Source organism: Macaca nemestrina, chromosome 1 (assembly GCF_043159975.1).
Source record: "Macaca nemestrina isolate mMacNem1 chromosome 1, mMacNem.hap1, whole genome shotgun sequence".
Taxonomy (NCBI): domain Eukaryota; kingdom Metazoa; phylum Chordata; class Mammalia; order Primates; family Cercopithecidae; genus Macaca; species Macaca nemestrina.
The window spans coordinates 165449189-165465187 of NC_092125.1; the positions used below are offsets into that span (position 1 = coordinate 165449189).

General features: G+C 43.8%; 1 protein-coding gene and 1 pseudogene across 2 annotated transcripts in view; both read left to right on the forward strand.

The window, feature by feature from the left end:
- LOC105498347 (Wnt ligand secretion mediator) overlaps window positions 1-15999 on the forward strand; it is a 135900-nt gene that overhangs the window by 68876 nt on the left and 51025 nt on the right. For both annotated transcript variants that reach the window (XM_071091416.1, XM_011770403.3), the window contains exons 3-6: window positions 5825-5949; window positions 10098-10259; window positions 11706-11842; window positions 15006-15174. In XM_071091416.1, the coding sequence (XP_070947517.1) occupies window positions 5825-5949; window positions 10098-10259; window positions 11706-11842; window positions 15006-15174 (593 nt within the window). The remainder of the gene's footprint in view (window positions 1-5824; window positions 5950-10097; window positions 10260-11705; window positions 11843-15005; window positions 15175-15999) is intronic.
- LOC105498346 (C-terminal-binding protein 2 pseudogene) lies at window positions 1548-5809 on the forward strand (annotated as a pseudogene).

The following is a 15999-nucleotide window of genomic DNA, read 5'->3' on the forward strand; positions in this document are numbered from 1 at the left end:
TGCCTAAGATTTGACCCCATGGGAGCTCTGACAGATTCTTTCTGTTGACCACTGAGGCTACTAAGTGGGGAGAAGTTGTAGCCAGCTTGGTCCCTGACCAAGGGGAGATACCAACTCTGAGCATGGTTTCTGCCAACCTGGGAGTGGCACAATTTTTTCTACAGACCCTTGCTCTTCTCTACCTCCAGCCCTGGGTCTATGTATTCCCCTGGTGTCCTCAAGTCCAAAGTCTCTCCTTGGATTATGCAGAGATGGGAAGATGTGGGGGAACTGAGGTCCAGCCGTTTTGTGTGCAGACTTTGACCAGTCACCTCATTGTCAGTGCCATGCTTTGTTCTGCCTTGTGCAACCCCTGGTGCTTTCAAATTCTGAGTGGCTTCAGGTTCCTGCAGACATATTGGCTCACTTTTCTAGAATATCCCCTCTATAGGAGTGTAGGCTGTGGCTGCCAGGAAACTCTATTTCATGTATTTTTTATCTTTTTAAAACATTTTGAGGCCAGGCACAATGGCTCACGCCTATAATCCCAACACTTTGGGAGGCTGAGGCAGGTGGATCACCCGAGGTCAGGAGTTCAAGACCAGCCTGACCAACATGGAGAAACCCTGACTTTGCTAAAAATACAAAATTAGACAGGCATAGTGGTGCACGCCTGTTATCCCAGCTACTGGGGAGACTGAGTCAGGAGGGTTGCTTGAACCTGGGAGGCAGAGGTTGCGATGAGCCGAGATCATGCCATTGCACTCCAGCCTGGGTAACAAGAGCAAAACTCTGTCTTTAAAAAAAAAAAAAAATTGAAATCTCTAGTCTGCTCATGTGTCTACAGTTAGTTTTTTCCCCCTGTGATTTAATATCTTTTGCTTTTCTTTTTACTGTCTTTGTCTTTATTTTGTGGAATTTCAGGAGGAAAACACAGTGGCCAATTCACCATGTTTAACTGAGGATAAAAATAGGAATAATAGAATAGTGGGCATTGATGTTCATCGAGGGTTTCCTCTATATCAGAATGGCCTCAAATTCCTTCTTCCATAGATCATCTCTTCCTTTTCCTAGATTTCTTCTGAGAACCAGGGATCTGCCATGCTGCCATGTCAGCTTTAAGCCACTGTAGACCAGTGGATAGAAAAGCCCTGCTTTTCAGAGGGCAGTTATTCCTATCTGTTTCCCTTGTGACTTGTATGTGTTCAGGTTTAGTAAACTTTTATTAAGCACCTACTGCATACTAGGCAGCATGCAGTGCTTTCACTAACTTGACTCAATCCTTGTTGCAGCCCTGGAGGAGGTGGGTATTACTTAGATGAGCAAACTCACGTGCTTGGATACTGAGACTTCTTCAAGGCTGAATAGCCAGAGCCTAAAATTGTGCCCATTTTCATAACCCTAGTGGTGGATGGATCTCCAGTCATTTTGGAAATGTGATTTGTGCTTTTTTTTTTTTTTTCCCCCCTCATTAAGACTTCTCTGGAGGAGTAGAGTGGGGCGGGGGGAGGGGAGCGCAAGGAGGTTGGGGAGGGCGGGAAGGGGAGGAACGGGGAACTGGAGAGATTAAGTTTTTGTGCGTGTGTCCCTGTGTGCGTGTGTCATTTTAAGGTGGCTCAGGAGCAGCCCAGAGGAGCCAGCGGCGACCCGAGTAGCGAGGAACCGAACCGGGAGCCGTGCCGCGCTGAGCGGGGGCCGCACAGCCGCAGCCCCGGGTGGAATGGGAGGGGTGGGAGCCGCCGCCGCCTCCAGGGCGCCTTTCGCTGTGGACGCTGACCTTCCGGGAGGAGGGTTTCATCACCTTAAATGGCTTTGAACCAATGAAACTATTCTCTTAAAAAGACAGACAGCCCATCGTGTGAACTAGAGTTTGTGGACAGATTTATATTGGGTTCATAGTGGCGTCATGCATGCAGACTCCTGCGAGTTCCCCTAAGTTCTTAGAGGACTGCTTTGCAAAAAGCAAAAAACTGCTTTTTTTTTTTTTTTTTAATCTGAGAGTTGCAAGGTTCCATAAAGAATGGTCCCTTGTGGATAAGCACAAAGTCAAGAGACAGTGATTGGACAGAATTTGTGAAGGTATCCGCCCCCAGATCATGAAGGACCCCCTGCACCCCCGCCCCCTGGTGGCACTGCTGGATGGCCGCGACTGCACTGTGGAGATGCCCATCCTGAAGCATGTGCAGTCCACGCAGGAAATCCACGAGAAGGTTCTAAATGAAGCCGTAGGTGTCAAGATGTACCACACCATCACCCTCACCAGGGAGGACCTGGGAAAGTTCAAGGCTCTGAGAGTGATCCTGCGGATAGGCAGTGGCTATGACAACGTGGACATCAAGGCTGCCGGCGAGTTCGGAATTGCTGTGTGTAACAACCCGTCTGCAACCGTGGAAGAGACAGCGGACTTTACCATCTGCTATATCCTCAATCTGTACCGGAGGAACACGTGGCTGTACCAGGCATTGCAGGAAGGCACGCGGGTTCAGAGCATGGAGCAGATCCACGAGGTGGCCTCAGGAGCGGCACACATCCATGGGGAGACGCTGGGCCTCATCAGCTTTGGTTGCACCGGGCAGGTAGTTGCAGTTCGAGCCAAGGCCTTTGGATTCAGCGTCATATTTTATGACCTCTACTTGCAGGATGGGATCCAGCAGTCCCTGGGCGTGCAAAGGGTCTACACCCTCCAGGATTTGCTGTATCGGAGTGGCTGGGTCTCCTTGCATTGCAATCTCAACGAACATAACCACCACCTCATCAATGACTTTACCATAAAGCAGATGAGGCAGGGAGCATTCCTTGTGAATGCAGCCCGTGGTGACCTGGTGGACGAGAAAGCCTTAGCACAAACCCTCAAGGATGGCAGGATACGAGGGGCAGCCCTCGACGTGCATGAGTCGGAGCCCTTTAGCTTTGCTCAGGGTCCGTTGAAAGATGCACCGAATCCCCTCTGCACTCCTCACACTGCCTGGTACAGCGAGCAGGCGTCACTGGAGATGAGGGAGGCAGCTGCCACAGAGATCCGTTGAGCCGTCACAGGTCGCATCCCAGAAAGCTTAAGAAACTGAACAATGAATTCTTTGTCACATCAGCGCCTTGGTCAGTAATAGACCAGCAAGCAATTCATCCTGAACTCGATGGTGCCACATACAGATATCCTCCAGGCATTGTGGGCGTGGCTCCAGGAGGACTTCCTGCAGCCATGGAAGGGATCATCCCTGGAGGCATCCCAGTGACTCACAACCTCCTGACAGTGGCACATCCTTCCCAAGCGCCCTCTCCCAACCAGCCCACAAAACACGGGGACAATCGAGAGCACCCCAATGAGCAATAGCAGAGAATGCCAGAAGGTAATCATTCAGATACACTTGGGACCAAGAGACAGTGAAAAATAGATGAACTAAGAGAGAAAGAATCTTACGGTCTTTGTAACTGATTTTGGACATATACATCATTGATGTTGCGGTGTTAAAACTACAAGAGCTACAAACTGAAGATGCTGTCTGCTTATGGAAGTGCTAAAAGACTAGGATGTGATTTATTAACGACCAACTTCTGTTATTGTGTGTTAAGTTTTTCATCTGTGTATCAAATCACAAAGAATAAATAGAGCTTTTTCCTTTATCAGTCCCTTGGGCACAGCAGGTCCTGAACACCCCGCTCTACAATGTTGCATCAAGAGTTCACACAACAAAATAAAAAATATTAAGAGGAAATCCCCATTCTGTGACGAGTCCGTTAAGTCTACAGGGGCTGGTGACCTCTTTTTGCTAATAGGAAAATCACATTACTACAAAATGGGGAAAAAACTGTTTGCCTGTGATAGACACCTGCATGCATAGGATTGAAGACAGTACAGGCTCCCGTACAGAGAAGCGTCTCTCACATCTGAACTGCATACTGAGTAGGCAGGTTGGTTGTAAGTTCAGTAAAACCCTCTGATGATGCAAAAAAAAAAAAAAAAGTATTAAGTTTCACAAGCTGTTTGTACTCAAATATATTTTCTCAGTTTCAGATGCTCTGCTATTTTATTGAGTAGAAAGTCTTGAGCTAAAAGGGTTCAAGAAGAATAATGTTGCATTTCCTTATGTCTCAGGAAACATTTTTCTGGTAGCTTGTCAGATTGTCTATGAACAAACCCACTTTTTTAGACATTGATAAAGTCTTCTTTTCTTCACATGATATTTTATACAACAACACTTCAGATGTATTAGATGTGACTGATTTTAACAAATCCTATCAGATTTGTATCAAAATAGTTACATGTTCTATTCATAGTCTTTTGTGACTCATTGCCTTTTTGTTTTAAAAGATGGCCTATTTTGAGCTTTGTTTAGGTGCATTCCTGTTTTTGTGACAAAGGAAAACTTTAAAATTGTCCCAAACAGAAAAATAATGGCTATCAGAAGTATGTTTTGTTTTAGTGTGAGTTACCATTACTGTATTTGTTTATTGTAAAGGTGGACATTTGGTGTTCAGTACAGTTTTCAATAAAAAGTAATTAAAATTTGTTAAGTTCCGAAATTCAGGCACATCTCACTAACGTGAAAGTTCTCTACTTGAGATGTTTAAGGCAACTGCATTGTCAATTAGCCAATTTCCAACTCTTGTTACTGATAGGATTCTATCTGCCTGTTCCATAACCAGACTCAAGAACGCTGACAATTACTTCATGTGATACAAAGTTTAATTGAAAAATCAAAACTTCACACAAGTCCATCATTATCAAGTCATGCCATCCTTAAGATGTAATGGTGGGTTAGAGCTAAATCAATTCAAAAAAAAAAAAACAAAGTTGCTCAACTTGTAGAGTTCTGATTTTAATTTACCCCAAAGCAAAATGACCTGGACCTGGTTCAAGGGAGGGAAGTGAACCTTGAAACTGTTTTGCCAATAACCTAACAAAATGATATTTACCAAGAAGTGTGGCAAAATAGTCCCATGAGTTAAGAACTTGAAGTTGATTTAATGAATCTTCTTTTTAAATAGAATTAAACTTTTATACAAAAAAAAAAAAAAGACTTCTCTGCTCTTGAACTTGCTCATCATAGTATAAAACAGACAAAATTAATAGTTGCAATGTTTTATTAATCTCATCTCCTTAATGAGTTCTATGGTGAGTTTAACTCATTTGTGGTCCAGTCCTACTGTTATGGAAGTATGTGTGAACACTCATTTGTGCAATTATGTATTATTATATTCCTATCTGTGTATAAGTCTTTAATTTTGGAAAAATACTTTGCCTTTTACATTAACTTCATCCACAATATGAAGAGATTTTGACTCTTGGAGAAGTAGCAGATCCTATATTTGAGAACTTTCGGGAATAAGTTTGAGAAGGATGTTTTCAGACAGAATGTGACCAGAGAAGAGCCCCAGAGGGACATGTCTGAGGGGTGGTTGAAAAACTTGGTCATGTTTGTCAGAGAGGAAAGAAAATGCAGGCAGATCTGGTATGGTTTTCAAGAACATAAGGCACTTTTTATGGAAGAAGGAAGGACCTCACCTTCCATGTGGCTTCTACAGGCAGACCTAGGACCTGTGGTACAAGTTACGGGAGGATGAGGTCTGACTATTTGCGCTCCCTCAGAGGGAGTGAGGCCCCTGTCTCTGGAAGAGTTTAAATGGAGGCTCTGGACTCTGGCAGAGTGGACATGAGAGGCCACCCAGCATTTGGCTTAGACTTTCCTCCTATGACTTCTAAGTCTTCAGGTTTGGAGTTTGATAGAAATTAATATTTCTCTTTTGTCTTGCTGATTTCCATGGCAAAGCCTATAAGAACTTTTTGAGCTGTTTCTAAAATATCTTCCAAAAGCCATTTCTGAAACGTGCCTCCTTTCTCTTGCAGGAGAAAATGCAGAAGTTTCCATGGACGTTTCCCTGGCTTACCGCGATGATGCCTTTGCTGAGTGGACTGAAATGGCCCATGAGAGAGTACCACGGAAACTCAAATGCACCTTCACGTCTCCCAAGGTATGAGCCCTTGCTGTCTAAGCCAACAGAGTTTTTATCTGCTTCTCAGGTATGTGGAAAGATTTGTTTACTTTTCCTAGGTGTGTCCCTTCTTCGCATGAGGACAGCTTTGGTAATACCTGTTCTGCGGAGCATTTTCTTTCCTCTTCTCTCCTACCATGGGTCTTTCCTAACTTTGCTTTTGCCTATTACTGTTAAGATTTCCTGTGAAATAGTAAAAACATGAGGTTGAAGCCTCTGAGTACCTTGCCCCAGCTTTAGCCATTGTTTTCCTAAAGAGGAGAAAGATTGGGTGGTTTTATCGCTGATGGTGTGACCTCAGGTAAGCTTACATAATCTGTCTGAGCTTCAGTTTTTCTTCTGTGAGATGAGATAAGTGTACCTACCTTGGGAGTCTTTTTAAGGGCTAGATCAAGCTTGTCCAACCCGCTGCCTGTGGACCGCAGGTAGCCCAGGACGGCTTTGAATGTGGCCCAGTGCAAATTCACTAACTTTCTTAAAACTTTGTAAGATCTTTTTTTGATTTTTTTTTTTTAGCTCATCAGCTATTGTTAGTGTATTTTATGTGTGGCTCAGGACAATTCTCCTCCTTCCGGTGTGGCCCAGGGAAACCAAAAGATTGGACACCCCTGGACTAGATGATACAATGAACGTAGGCAGGATGACCTTATACTTTAACATCTTGTCTGGGACATATCTGAGAGTCAAAGTGGATATTAACCAGATGGGCCACTAGGAGAAAATGTATAAACTAAGGCCCTCCATGGGCAAACCTAAGGACCTGTTGCAGTGTTTTTCTGAAGCACTAGGGGAATCTCACTCCCCCAGGTTTCCTAGAACAAAGCTACAGTGTGTTCTGAGGACCAACAGTGGCAGCATCACCTGAGAGGTTTTAGGAAAGGCAGATTCCCAGGGCACACCCAAAACCTATTAAGTCAATGTCTCAGGGGATAGGAGCAAGGAATCTATGTTTTAACAGTCCTTCAGTTTATTACCTTAAACTCAATGAAGTTTGAGAGCCACTGCCCTAGACCCTCTGCTGAATGCTAAACTGGGGGTGGGGGAAAGGAAGGAGAGAGAGAGGAATCTTTCTTCTTAAATGCCCTAAATACTGGCAGAGGCAGGACTTTAGTGCTTGAAGAAAAGTCTCTACCAGGATACGACGAATTTGTCTCCGAGACAGGAAGGTTGAGCCAGTGTCCCAGATGCCAATGTGTCTCTTTTCCTTTGAACTTCCGTAAATTTGTGTCATGGGTGACCATGTTACTCACTCCATAGTGACAGGGAAGTGTGGGACACCCAGAGACCCATCATGGGGGATTTCATATCTCAATTTCCACAGGGCTGTCCTCCAGAGAAAGCCATTTGTAGGTAGAAATGAGTGATAGACAGAAACTAGAGGAAGCAGGAGGGAGGAATAGCTAACATTTTCAGATCTTTGCATGCAACGGAGAAAATTAATTAAAAATCTTTCTAGCTGTCTCTGCAAGTTGACTGCATCTTTGAAACACTGGTTGAACATCTAAGCTAGATGGCTTTTGGATGCAGAATTGTATCCTTAGAAAAGGGAACAGTCATTTCTCTTATTTATACACTTGGAGGGCACTGAGTAGTGTGAGGGGAAGGGTGTTTGCCTGCAACTGCTTCTTAATGATGGTTGCTTAATTATCTTTAGGATGTGTTGATCCCTCGCAAGAAAGATATTAAACCTTGAAAGGTGCGAAGGAAATGAATCATCAAGTCTCTGCTTTTTGATTGCAGTGAAATTTAGTCTTGACTCTCAAGATTAAATGAGAAATTGCTTTAAAGCTTTTCAGTCCCTGGTGGATTGTGAAGTTGAAAAAAAATAAAAAGTCAAGTTGCCACCTGCTGTAATTTGTCCTAATTAGCCAGTCTCATGCTGGAGTTGGGGGAGAACTGGGGGTGGGGGAAAGGAAGGAGAGAGAGAAGAATCTTCCTTCTTAAATGCCCTAAATACTTCAGTGCTCGAAGGAAAGTCTCTACCAGGATACAACGAATTTGTCTCCGAGACAGGAAGGTTGAACCAGTGTCCCAGATGCCAATGTGTCTCTTTTCATTTGAACTTAGGTAAATTTGTGTCATGGGTGGCCATGTTACTCACTCTGTAGTGACAGGGAAGTGTGGGACACCCAGAGACCCATCATGGGGGATTAGAAGTGACCCTGGAGATCATCTTACTTACCTTTCTCACTTAGGAAGAAACTGAGGCCAAATGAGGCAGGGTGACCCAAGGTACCCAGCAAGGAACATGGTCAGGACTAGAATCAGAGCCTCCTGGCCTGGAGTTCAAGTCTTTATCACAGCACAACGCCTGCCTTTGGGCAGGGCCCATGTCCTTCTCCCAATTCTGCTACTTTTGGGACCCTGGGCGAGACACACACCAGATGGTATTAGACTAAGTAGGTTTTATTCCCTTCCCCCCTCAAATTCTCAATTTCCATAAATAAAATAAGGCCCTAACTGGAAACAAATCAGAAAATGTCCTCTTGCTGTTACCACAGAGGATAATCAGCCTCCTCACTGCAACTTAATCTGAGGGAGAATTAGAGCCTGTAGTGAATTTTCAGTAGTACCTGCAAAGCCCCCATCCTCCCTGATTTGAAAGTGTAAGAGAGAAAGGAGTGGAGGGGAGAAAAAGACGATCTGTATAGGAAGAATCATCCGACCTGCAGCTGAGGTTTGAAAAAGCAGCAGCATTCTTTCTACAGAAGAGTTTTTAAAAATCAACCATGCCAACTCTAATCAACTGGTGTGTCTGAGAAGAGCCACTCACACCTTAGGGATAAAAACTGTTGACAACTGATCGGTAATGTGTGCCGTGGTGGGGAAGAGGGGTTAAAAGCACCTCCCCACCTCCACCTTGCCATGTGTGTCTCTGTCTCTGTACAAAGGTCTGTTTACTGCACTCTAAGCTCTGACTGTTCAGTAAGGAACCCTCCCCACCAGCCAAGATCTCAGGGTCAGAGCCCCTTCCTACACACTCTTAGACTATAGACTCCTTGTTATCTTCTTTCTTCTCATTTCTTCAGTGGATCTTTGCTCTGAAGATTTATGACAAATTTTGGAGGGCTTGTGAATTCAGGCTTAGGGACGACAAATTAGATCTCCCCTATATTGATCAGGAGGTACCAAGTAAACATTGAAGCTGACGTAGAAACCCAACATTGATGGTAAACTCTTATCTTCTGTATCAGGGAAAAGTCCCAGCCTGCTGAAGCTCATTCCTCTACATGCTCATATTTACCCCTGGCCCCCACCCCTCAGCAGGTACACATAGCTGGGAGTCCTGGTGAGGTGGAGCAGAATTTAGTTTTCAAAAAAAAGCTGTGTCCCTACTGTCCGATTTCTCTCCACCGTGCTCTGGGCAGTATCTCTTAAATTGTTTGGCACGAAGTCCAAGAGGCTTTCCTAGACACTGGGCTAAATCTTCATTTCATTAAAATGTCTATTCCCTTCTGCCATCTTGGACTGTTAGGAAGCACTGGAGGCAGAAAATTCTGAGTGGTTATCTCTGGCCACTAATCTTATTATTACCTTTGTTTCTTCTGTTTCAACCTTCCCTAAATACCAAGGGCTCCTCGTGTCTTTTTTTTTCCTGGCAAGTGAATAAAAAGAAGATATTTTCAGCTGCTTCTAGCTTCTCCCTCAGGCCAAAATCAGAAGAATAATTAGCCGTCCTTAAAGAGTGTAATGATTCAGCAGGAGCTTCCACCTGAACGTTTAAGAAGCTGACTGTTCCACAGAGCCTTAGAGGTCCCTGACGACACACTGCCGATAAAAACTGTTGTAGCCCTCGCAGACAAGATTAGTAAGATGTGAGGTTCTAATGAAGATGAAACAGCCGAGAATGGTGTTAGGAGATAGAAGGAAGGTGTCTCCGCTTTCTACCTAAAATTTCTGGTTCTACCTTGAATATGGCTGCTGCTGTTGTTGTTGTTTGTTTGTTTTTAGGTTGGGATGGCTGGGTGGACACCATGCCTCCAGTATGCCTTGTTGCTCTGTACCTCTAAGGTGTACCTTTAAGCATTAGCTGTTTAAAATTGGTGTTATGGGTCCAGGGTAACAGAATTCAGAGCCAGTCTATTGGAAATAGTGACCCTGCCTCAAACCCTCTGCTCTTCTTCCAGACCCCAGAGCATGAGGGCCGTTACTATGAATGTGATGTCCTTCCTTTCATGGAAATTGGGTCGGTGGCCCATAAGTTTTACCTTTTAAACATCCGGCTGCCTGTGAATGAGAAGAAGAAAATCAATGTGGGAATTGGGGAGATAAAGGATATCCGGTTGGTGGTAAGTGAATGTAATTGATCTTGGCATGTGTATTGGAGGGGAACTCCATCTCACTCATGGCACCTCTATGCCTCACCTGTCTCATCTGAGAAATGGGAATAATAACATACTCATGATGGCTGAGATAATAAAGTGAATTAATTTGTGTGAGAGATTACAGAAATGGAAAACAATGCAATTATTGTGCCCACTTAAGATTTTAAATGGGCTTAAGATCACTTAAGATCATTATAATGATAAGATCATGATATAGTCATGATTGCATAATGAATAACACCAAGATAAAAGTAAATTTTCTTTTTTATGTGTTTCACCTTGCAAGCACAATTGTTAAAGGGAATAGGGGTGGTTTAGGTTCTTTCCATCTTATTTGTTTAATTGGGGAAAAGTTAGAACTTGCTGCAAGGAGGACCTTTCTTTTCAACCTCAACAAAGTCTCACAATAATTGGGTAAAGAAACAGAAAAGCATAAGAATTACCTATAATGTCCTACTATTTAGAGAAATAGTCACTGTTCAGGTTTTCATATATCTCCTTCCAGGCTTTTTATATACGTAGTAATTCCCTTACAAAAAGTAGGATCATATTGAACTGACTTTTTTTCCTTGCTTTCTTATTTAATGGTATATATAATATAAATTGGTGAATGTAGTATAAATATACTTTACAATATTGGTTAGCATTTTATAAAATAGATTTACCTTAACACTTACTAATCTCAACATATTGACCATCTAGGATATCTGCAACTTTCTAATGAAAAGCTTACAAAAAGAAAAAAAATTGATCATTTACTTAATCATTATCTTAGCATAGGGAAAAAGCTCTTGTAGCCCTAGTAGACCAGATTAGTAAGATGTGAGGGTCGAATGAGGATTAAATGGCCAAGAGAGGTGTTAGGAGATATAGGATATCTCTGCTTTTTACCTAAAATTTCTGGTTCTACCTCAAATGTGGCTTTTTTGGGGGGCACACTGTAGGGGTGGTAGCTGGGTAGATATCATACACCCTGTAGGCCCTATTAATCCATACCTGCCCTATTAATCCATACCTCTAAAGTGGACCTTTAGGCATTAGCATTTTAAAATCAGTGGGATGAGTCCAAGGTAAGATAATTCAGCCTCTCGGAAACAGTGACCCTGCCCCAAAGCCCCATGCTCTTCTTTCAGACCCCAGAGCGTGAAAGCCATTACTGTGAATAGGATGCCCTCTTTATTTCTCTGGTCTCAGGTCCATAGCACAGGGCTCTTTTAATATGTATTTCTGTTATCTCTGAGGAGAGGCCAAGGGTGTATGAGGGCAGTGCATGCTATGAATGTGAAAGCTCTTGATCATGAACATTTTGCAGACAAGGTCTCCACTTACCTCTCCCACAAACGCATTTGCCAGTAGAAGGAAATGCTAAGATAATATTCACCTTCAAAATTATCACTGGTCTCTGCCTAGGGGATCCACCAAAATGGAGGCTTCACCAAGGTGTGGTTTGCCATGAAGACCTTCCTTACGCCCAGCATCTTCATCATTATGGTGTGGTACTGGAGGAGGATCACCATGATGTCCCGACCCCCAGTGCTTCTGGAAAAGTAAGAGCTGGTTTTGCAGTGCTCTTCAGGAATACTGGCTTCTCGTGATCTGCCAAGCTCTTGCTTTTGCTTGTGTCCATTTCAAGCAGCCAGTGTGTGACTTAGGCCAGTGATTTGACCAGGAGTCATCCTGGACTCCTTTTTCTCCTGCAGCTTTCCTATGCAAGTTGTTATTAAGTTAATCCTCAGGGTTCTACCTCTCTCACCTTTCTGGCTCTTTTTAATTAATTAATTTATTTTTTGGAGACAAAGTCTCACGCTGTTGTCCAGGCTGGAGTGCAGTGCTGGGATCTCAGCTTGCTGCAGCCTTGACTTTACAGGTTCCAGTAATCATCCCATCTCAGCTTCCCAGTAGCTAAAACCACAGGTGTATACTCCCCAGCTAGTTTTTGTATTTTTTGTAGAGACAGGGTTTCACTATGTTGCCCAGGCTGATCTCGAACTCCTGAGCTCAAGTGATTTGCCTGCTTCAGCTTCCCAAAGTGCTGGGATTACAGGTGTGAGCCACCACACCCAGCTGACCTTTCTGACTCTTTAACCTCTTTGCTCTTCGGGATACTCCGTGGTCAATCAGATACTTGTCTGTGTTGTAGTGAAGAAACTGCCCTAAACCCAGCTCCTCTCACTTAAAGAAAGACAGTGCTCCTGCAGGTGTACCTACTTTCTCTCCACATCATTGACTTCTCCCTTTCTGCTGGATTCTTTCTATTAATATACAAACATGCCCTGCCATCTCCCCTTCTTAGACAAAATTCTCCCATTTCCCTCTTCTCCCTGAAGCTACATACCCTCTTTCTGCCCCTCATTACAGCAATGCTTCTCAAAAACCTTGTGCATATGTCTTCTCCTCTGTTCTCTCTTGAGTCCCTTCCAGTCTGGATTCATCTCCAGCACTTTACTAAAACTGCTTTTCACAGGATCACCAACAACCTTCATAGTCCAAATCCAAAGATCATTTTTTAGTCCTCACTTTTTTTTTTTTTTTTTTACTCATCCCAGCATCTGACATAATCAGTTTTTCTTCCCAGAGTCTCCTCTACTCTTCTGTTGGTCATTCTTCTTTGCTGACCAGCATGTAGGCTCCATTTCTGTCTCCTTCCATCTTTCCAGCCTCTTAGACTTTGGGACTGGGGCACCTGCTTTGGACCTCTTCTCTTTATTAGCTGTGCTTTCCTCAGGGGTGATCTCACCTACCTTTGTGGTCTGAAAAATCATCTGCTCTCTGATGACTCTTAATCTGTATCTTTAGCCTCAGCCTCTCCCAACTCTGGACCCAAATATTGCAGCTCTTTACTTAATGTCTTCATTTGCATTGAAAATGTCACATGTACCAAGGACAACACTTGATTGTGTCCCACTTCCAACCTGTTCCCTCCCAGAATCCCCATTTCAGTAAATGGCAACTCCATCTTTTCAGTTGTTCAAACTGGAAATGTAGCAGTGAGTCATCCTGTATGTCTCTGCTTTTCACACTTCTCATCTAACTCACCGGGAAGTCTCACCATTTCCACTGCGGCCACCCTAGCCTAACTAACCCACAATCGCTTCTCACCTGGATCAGTGGGAACAGCCTTGTTGCAACCCCTCTCCTTGCTTCCACCACGTGCCTCCCTGCAGCCTATTCACAGGATAGCCGGAGTGCCCCCTTTCAGATGTTAATCAGATCCTGTCACTCCTCTGCTCAAAGCTCTCCACTGGCTTTTCATCTCCTTTGCCCTGACCTATAAGCCCCTTGATGACTGGGTGCCTTCCACCTCTGATCTTGTCATTGTCCTCTCCAACACCCACCAGCCCCCTTTATTGTGCTCAAACCCTCACACCAGGGCCTTCACACTTGCTGATCTCTTGTCTGTCCACTTTATGTAAAATCACATCCCCATTGCTCTCCACTCTCTTGCCTAGCATTTTTTTTCATGATGCTTATTCATTTATTTATTATCTTTTTCTTATACTCCCTCTCTCACTGCATCTCTATGCAAGCATCACAAGAGCACAATCCTTGCTTATTTTGTTCACAGTTATATTCTCAGCATCTCAGAATAGTGACTGACACATAGTAGGAGTTTAATAAATATTTTTTGAGTGAATGAATCATGTCACTCCATTGTTTAAACTTTTTATTGGATTCCAATAAAAAGTCTCTTCAAGATACATTTCAGTTCTCTAGTGGGATATGCAAATTTCTTCATGAGCACAGCCCTCTTTGTTTCTCTGGTCTCATGTCCTGTCATTTCCTGATGTGCCACATGCAGATCCCCAAATGCACCAGGTTCTTCCAGGCCTCTGTGCCTCCTTCCAGGCTCTGCCCTCTCCTCCAAACACCCTTTCCACCTCCCTTACCTTGACTCACAACTCAGCTCCATTCCTGTCTGTGTCAAAGTCAGAAGTCCTGGTAGCAGCCTTCTATGCTTTAAAACTCTATGATATTCCTGATCCTGCTCTATTCAATTGTCTCTTTATCTGGCTCCTCTACTAACTGTATCTCCCGTGAGTGAAAAAACAGGTCCTGTTCATTTAGGATTCTATAGTGCTAACACAATGCCTGCTATGTGATCTGTGCTTAATTAACATATGTGTTTCAAGGGGATGGAAAAAAGTATGAATAAATCAGTGACATAAGAATTACATTTTAATAGAGAATTGGCAGTTCTTAGTGTGACAGGGGAAGAGTAAAATAAAAGCTAAACAAGCAGTCAAGAGAATTTACATTTCAAATGTGTTTGGAGTCATGTATTATTGAAACAAATATGCTTATATAATTCATCGTTCCTGAGGATATCACAATAATGAGTGTTCTTAATGATCAGATGAATGATAACCTGAATAGGTGAAAGAGGACAATTATATTCACTGAGGCCTGGATGAGAAGGCAAGGGGACACAAACATTATAGGAAGCTCTTCATCTGCAGTGGTACCAAAGTAAAGTGTGGGGCATTAAGGAGATCAGGTTCACTTCCACAGAAAGGTTGGTGTAGCACTCCTTCATTCTGCAGCAGTGTGAGCTACATAGGACATTTTGCATCTCTGTGCAGAAGAAATTAATCATATGGCTTCAGACCCAATAAGTAACATCTCATGTCTCAAAACTGACTTCTGGGAATTGTTTGAAAATCTGCCCTCCAGATGAATGAAGTGGCTGTCCTGATATTTTCTCACCATCAGAGTCATCTTTGCCCTTGGGATTTCCATGACCTTTATCAATATCCCAGTGGAATGGTTTTCCATCGGGTTCGACTGGACCTGGATGCTGCTGTTCGGTGACATCCGACAGGGCATCTTCTATGCGATGCTTCTGTCCTTCTGGATCATCTTCTGTGGCGAGCACATGATGGTAAGAGCCCCTGCGAGGGACAGACGTCTGTACCAGCTGCTCCATGCAGGCTGCCAAGCTGACACCTGCCCCCCTTTGCCTCTAGTCAGCAGTGGGTGAGACAGAATAAACTAGTAGTTACAAGTGGGAACTCTGGAGGCAGACCCCTCTGGTTCACATTCCTGCTTCACCACCTGCTGACCAGCTGAGTGGCTTTAGGCAAATGACATTATCACTCTGAATCTCAGGTCCTTCATCTATAAAATGAGATGTAAAGGCCTAACGCATGGGGTTTTTGTGTGAATTGAAAGAGAGAATGTGAGTAACTTAAGATAAACACACACATTCTAATGATTAGTATTATTTCTTGCCCTTGAGCTTGAGTTTCTTGTCTGCTGGCTTCTGCCCTGCTTGTCCTGTCCCCAGGAATACAGGTTAACCACCAGAGAATGTGGACCTGGCTCTTTCCAGCTGGCAATGTGTCCAGGTGGCCTAGTAACCCCTATTACTCGGAAATACAGACCTTCCTGGTCTCCTCAGTTTGCACAGACACCAAATCATATTTCAAGAGGGACTGAAGGTACCACGGTTTAAAATAAGAATGGTGTCGTCATCACATTGTGGCTAAGATGATATGCCAGCTGGAACTTGGTCTTCGTGTCAGGCACATGGGCTTCATGGCAGAGTGGACTGTTTTTAAATTCCATTATGGCTCAGTCATAAAAACCAGACCTCTGAAGTCCTGCCGCTCTTCCAGGAGAGCAGTGTGAGAGCAGAGAGACAGACTTCTGCCTACCGCTAAACTGTCTACATTAGGGGGTCTTTCCCCATGAGGGGTCCTCCAGC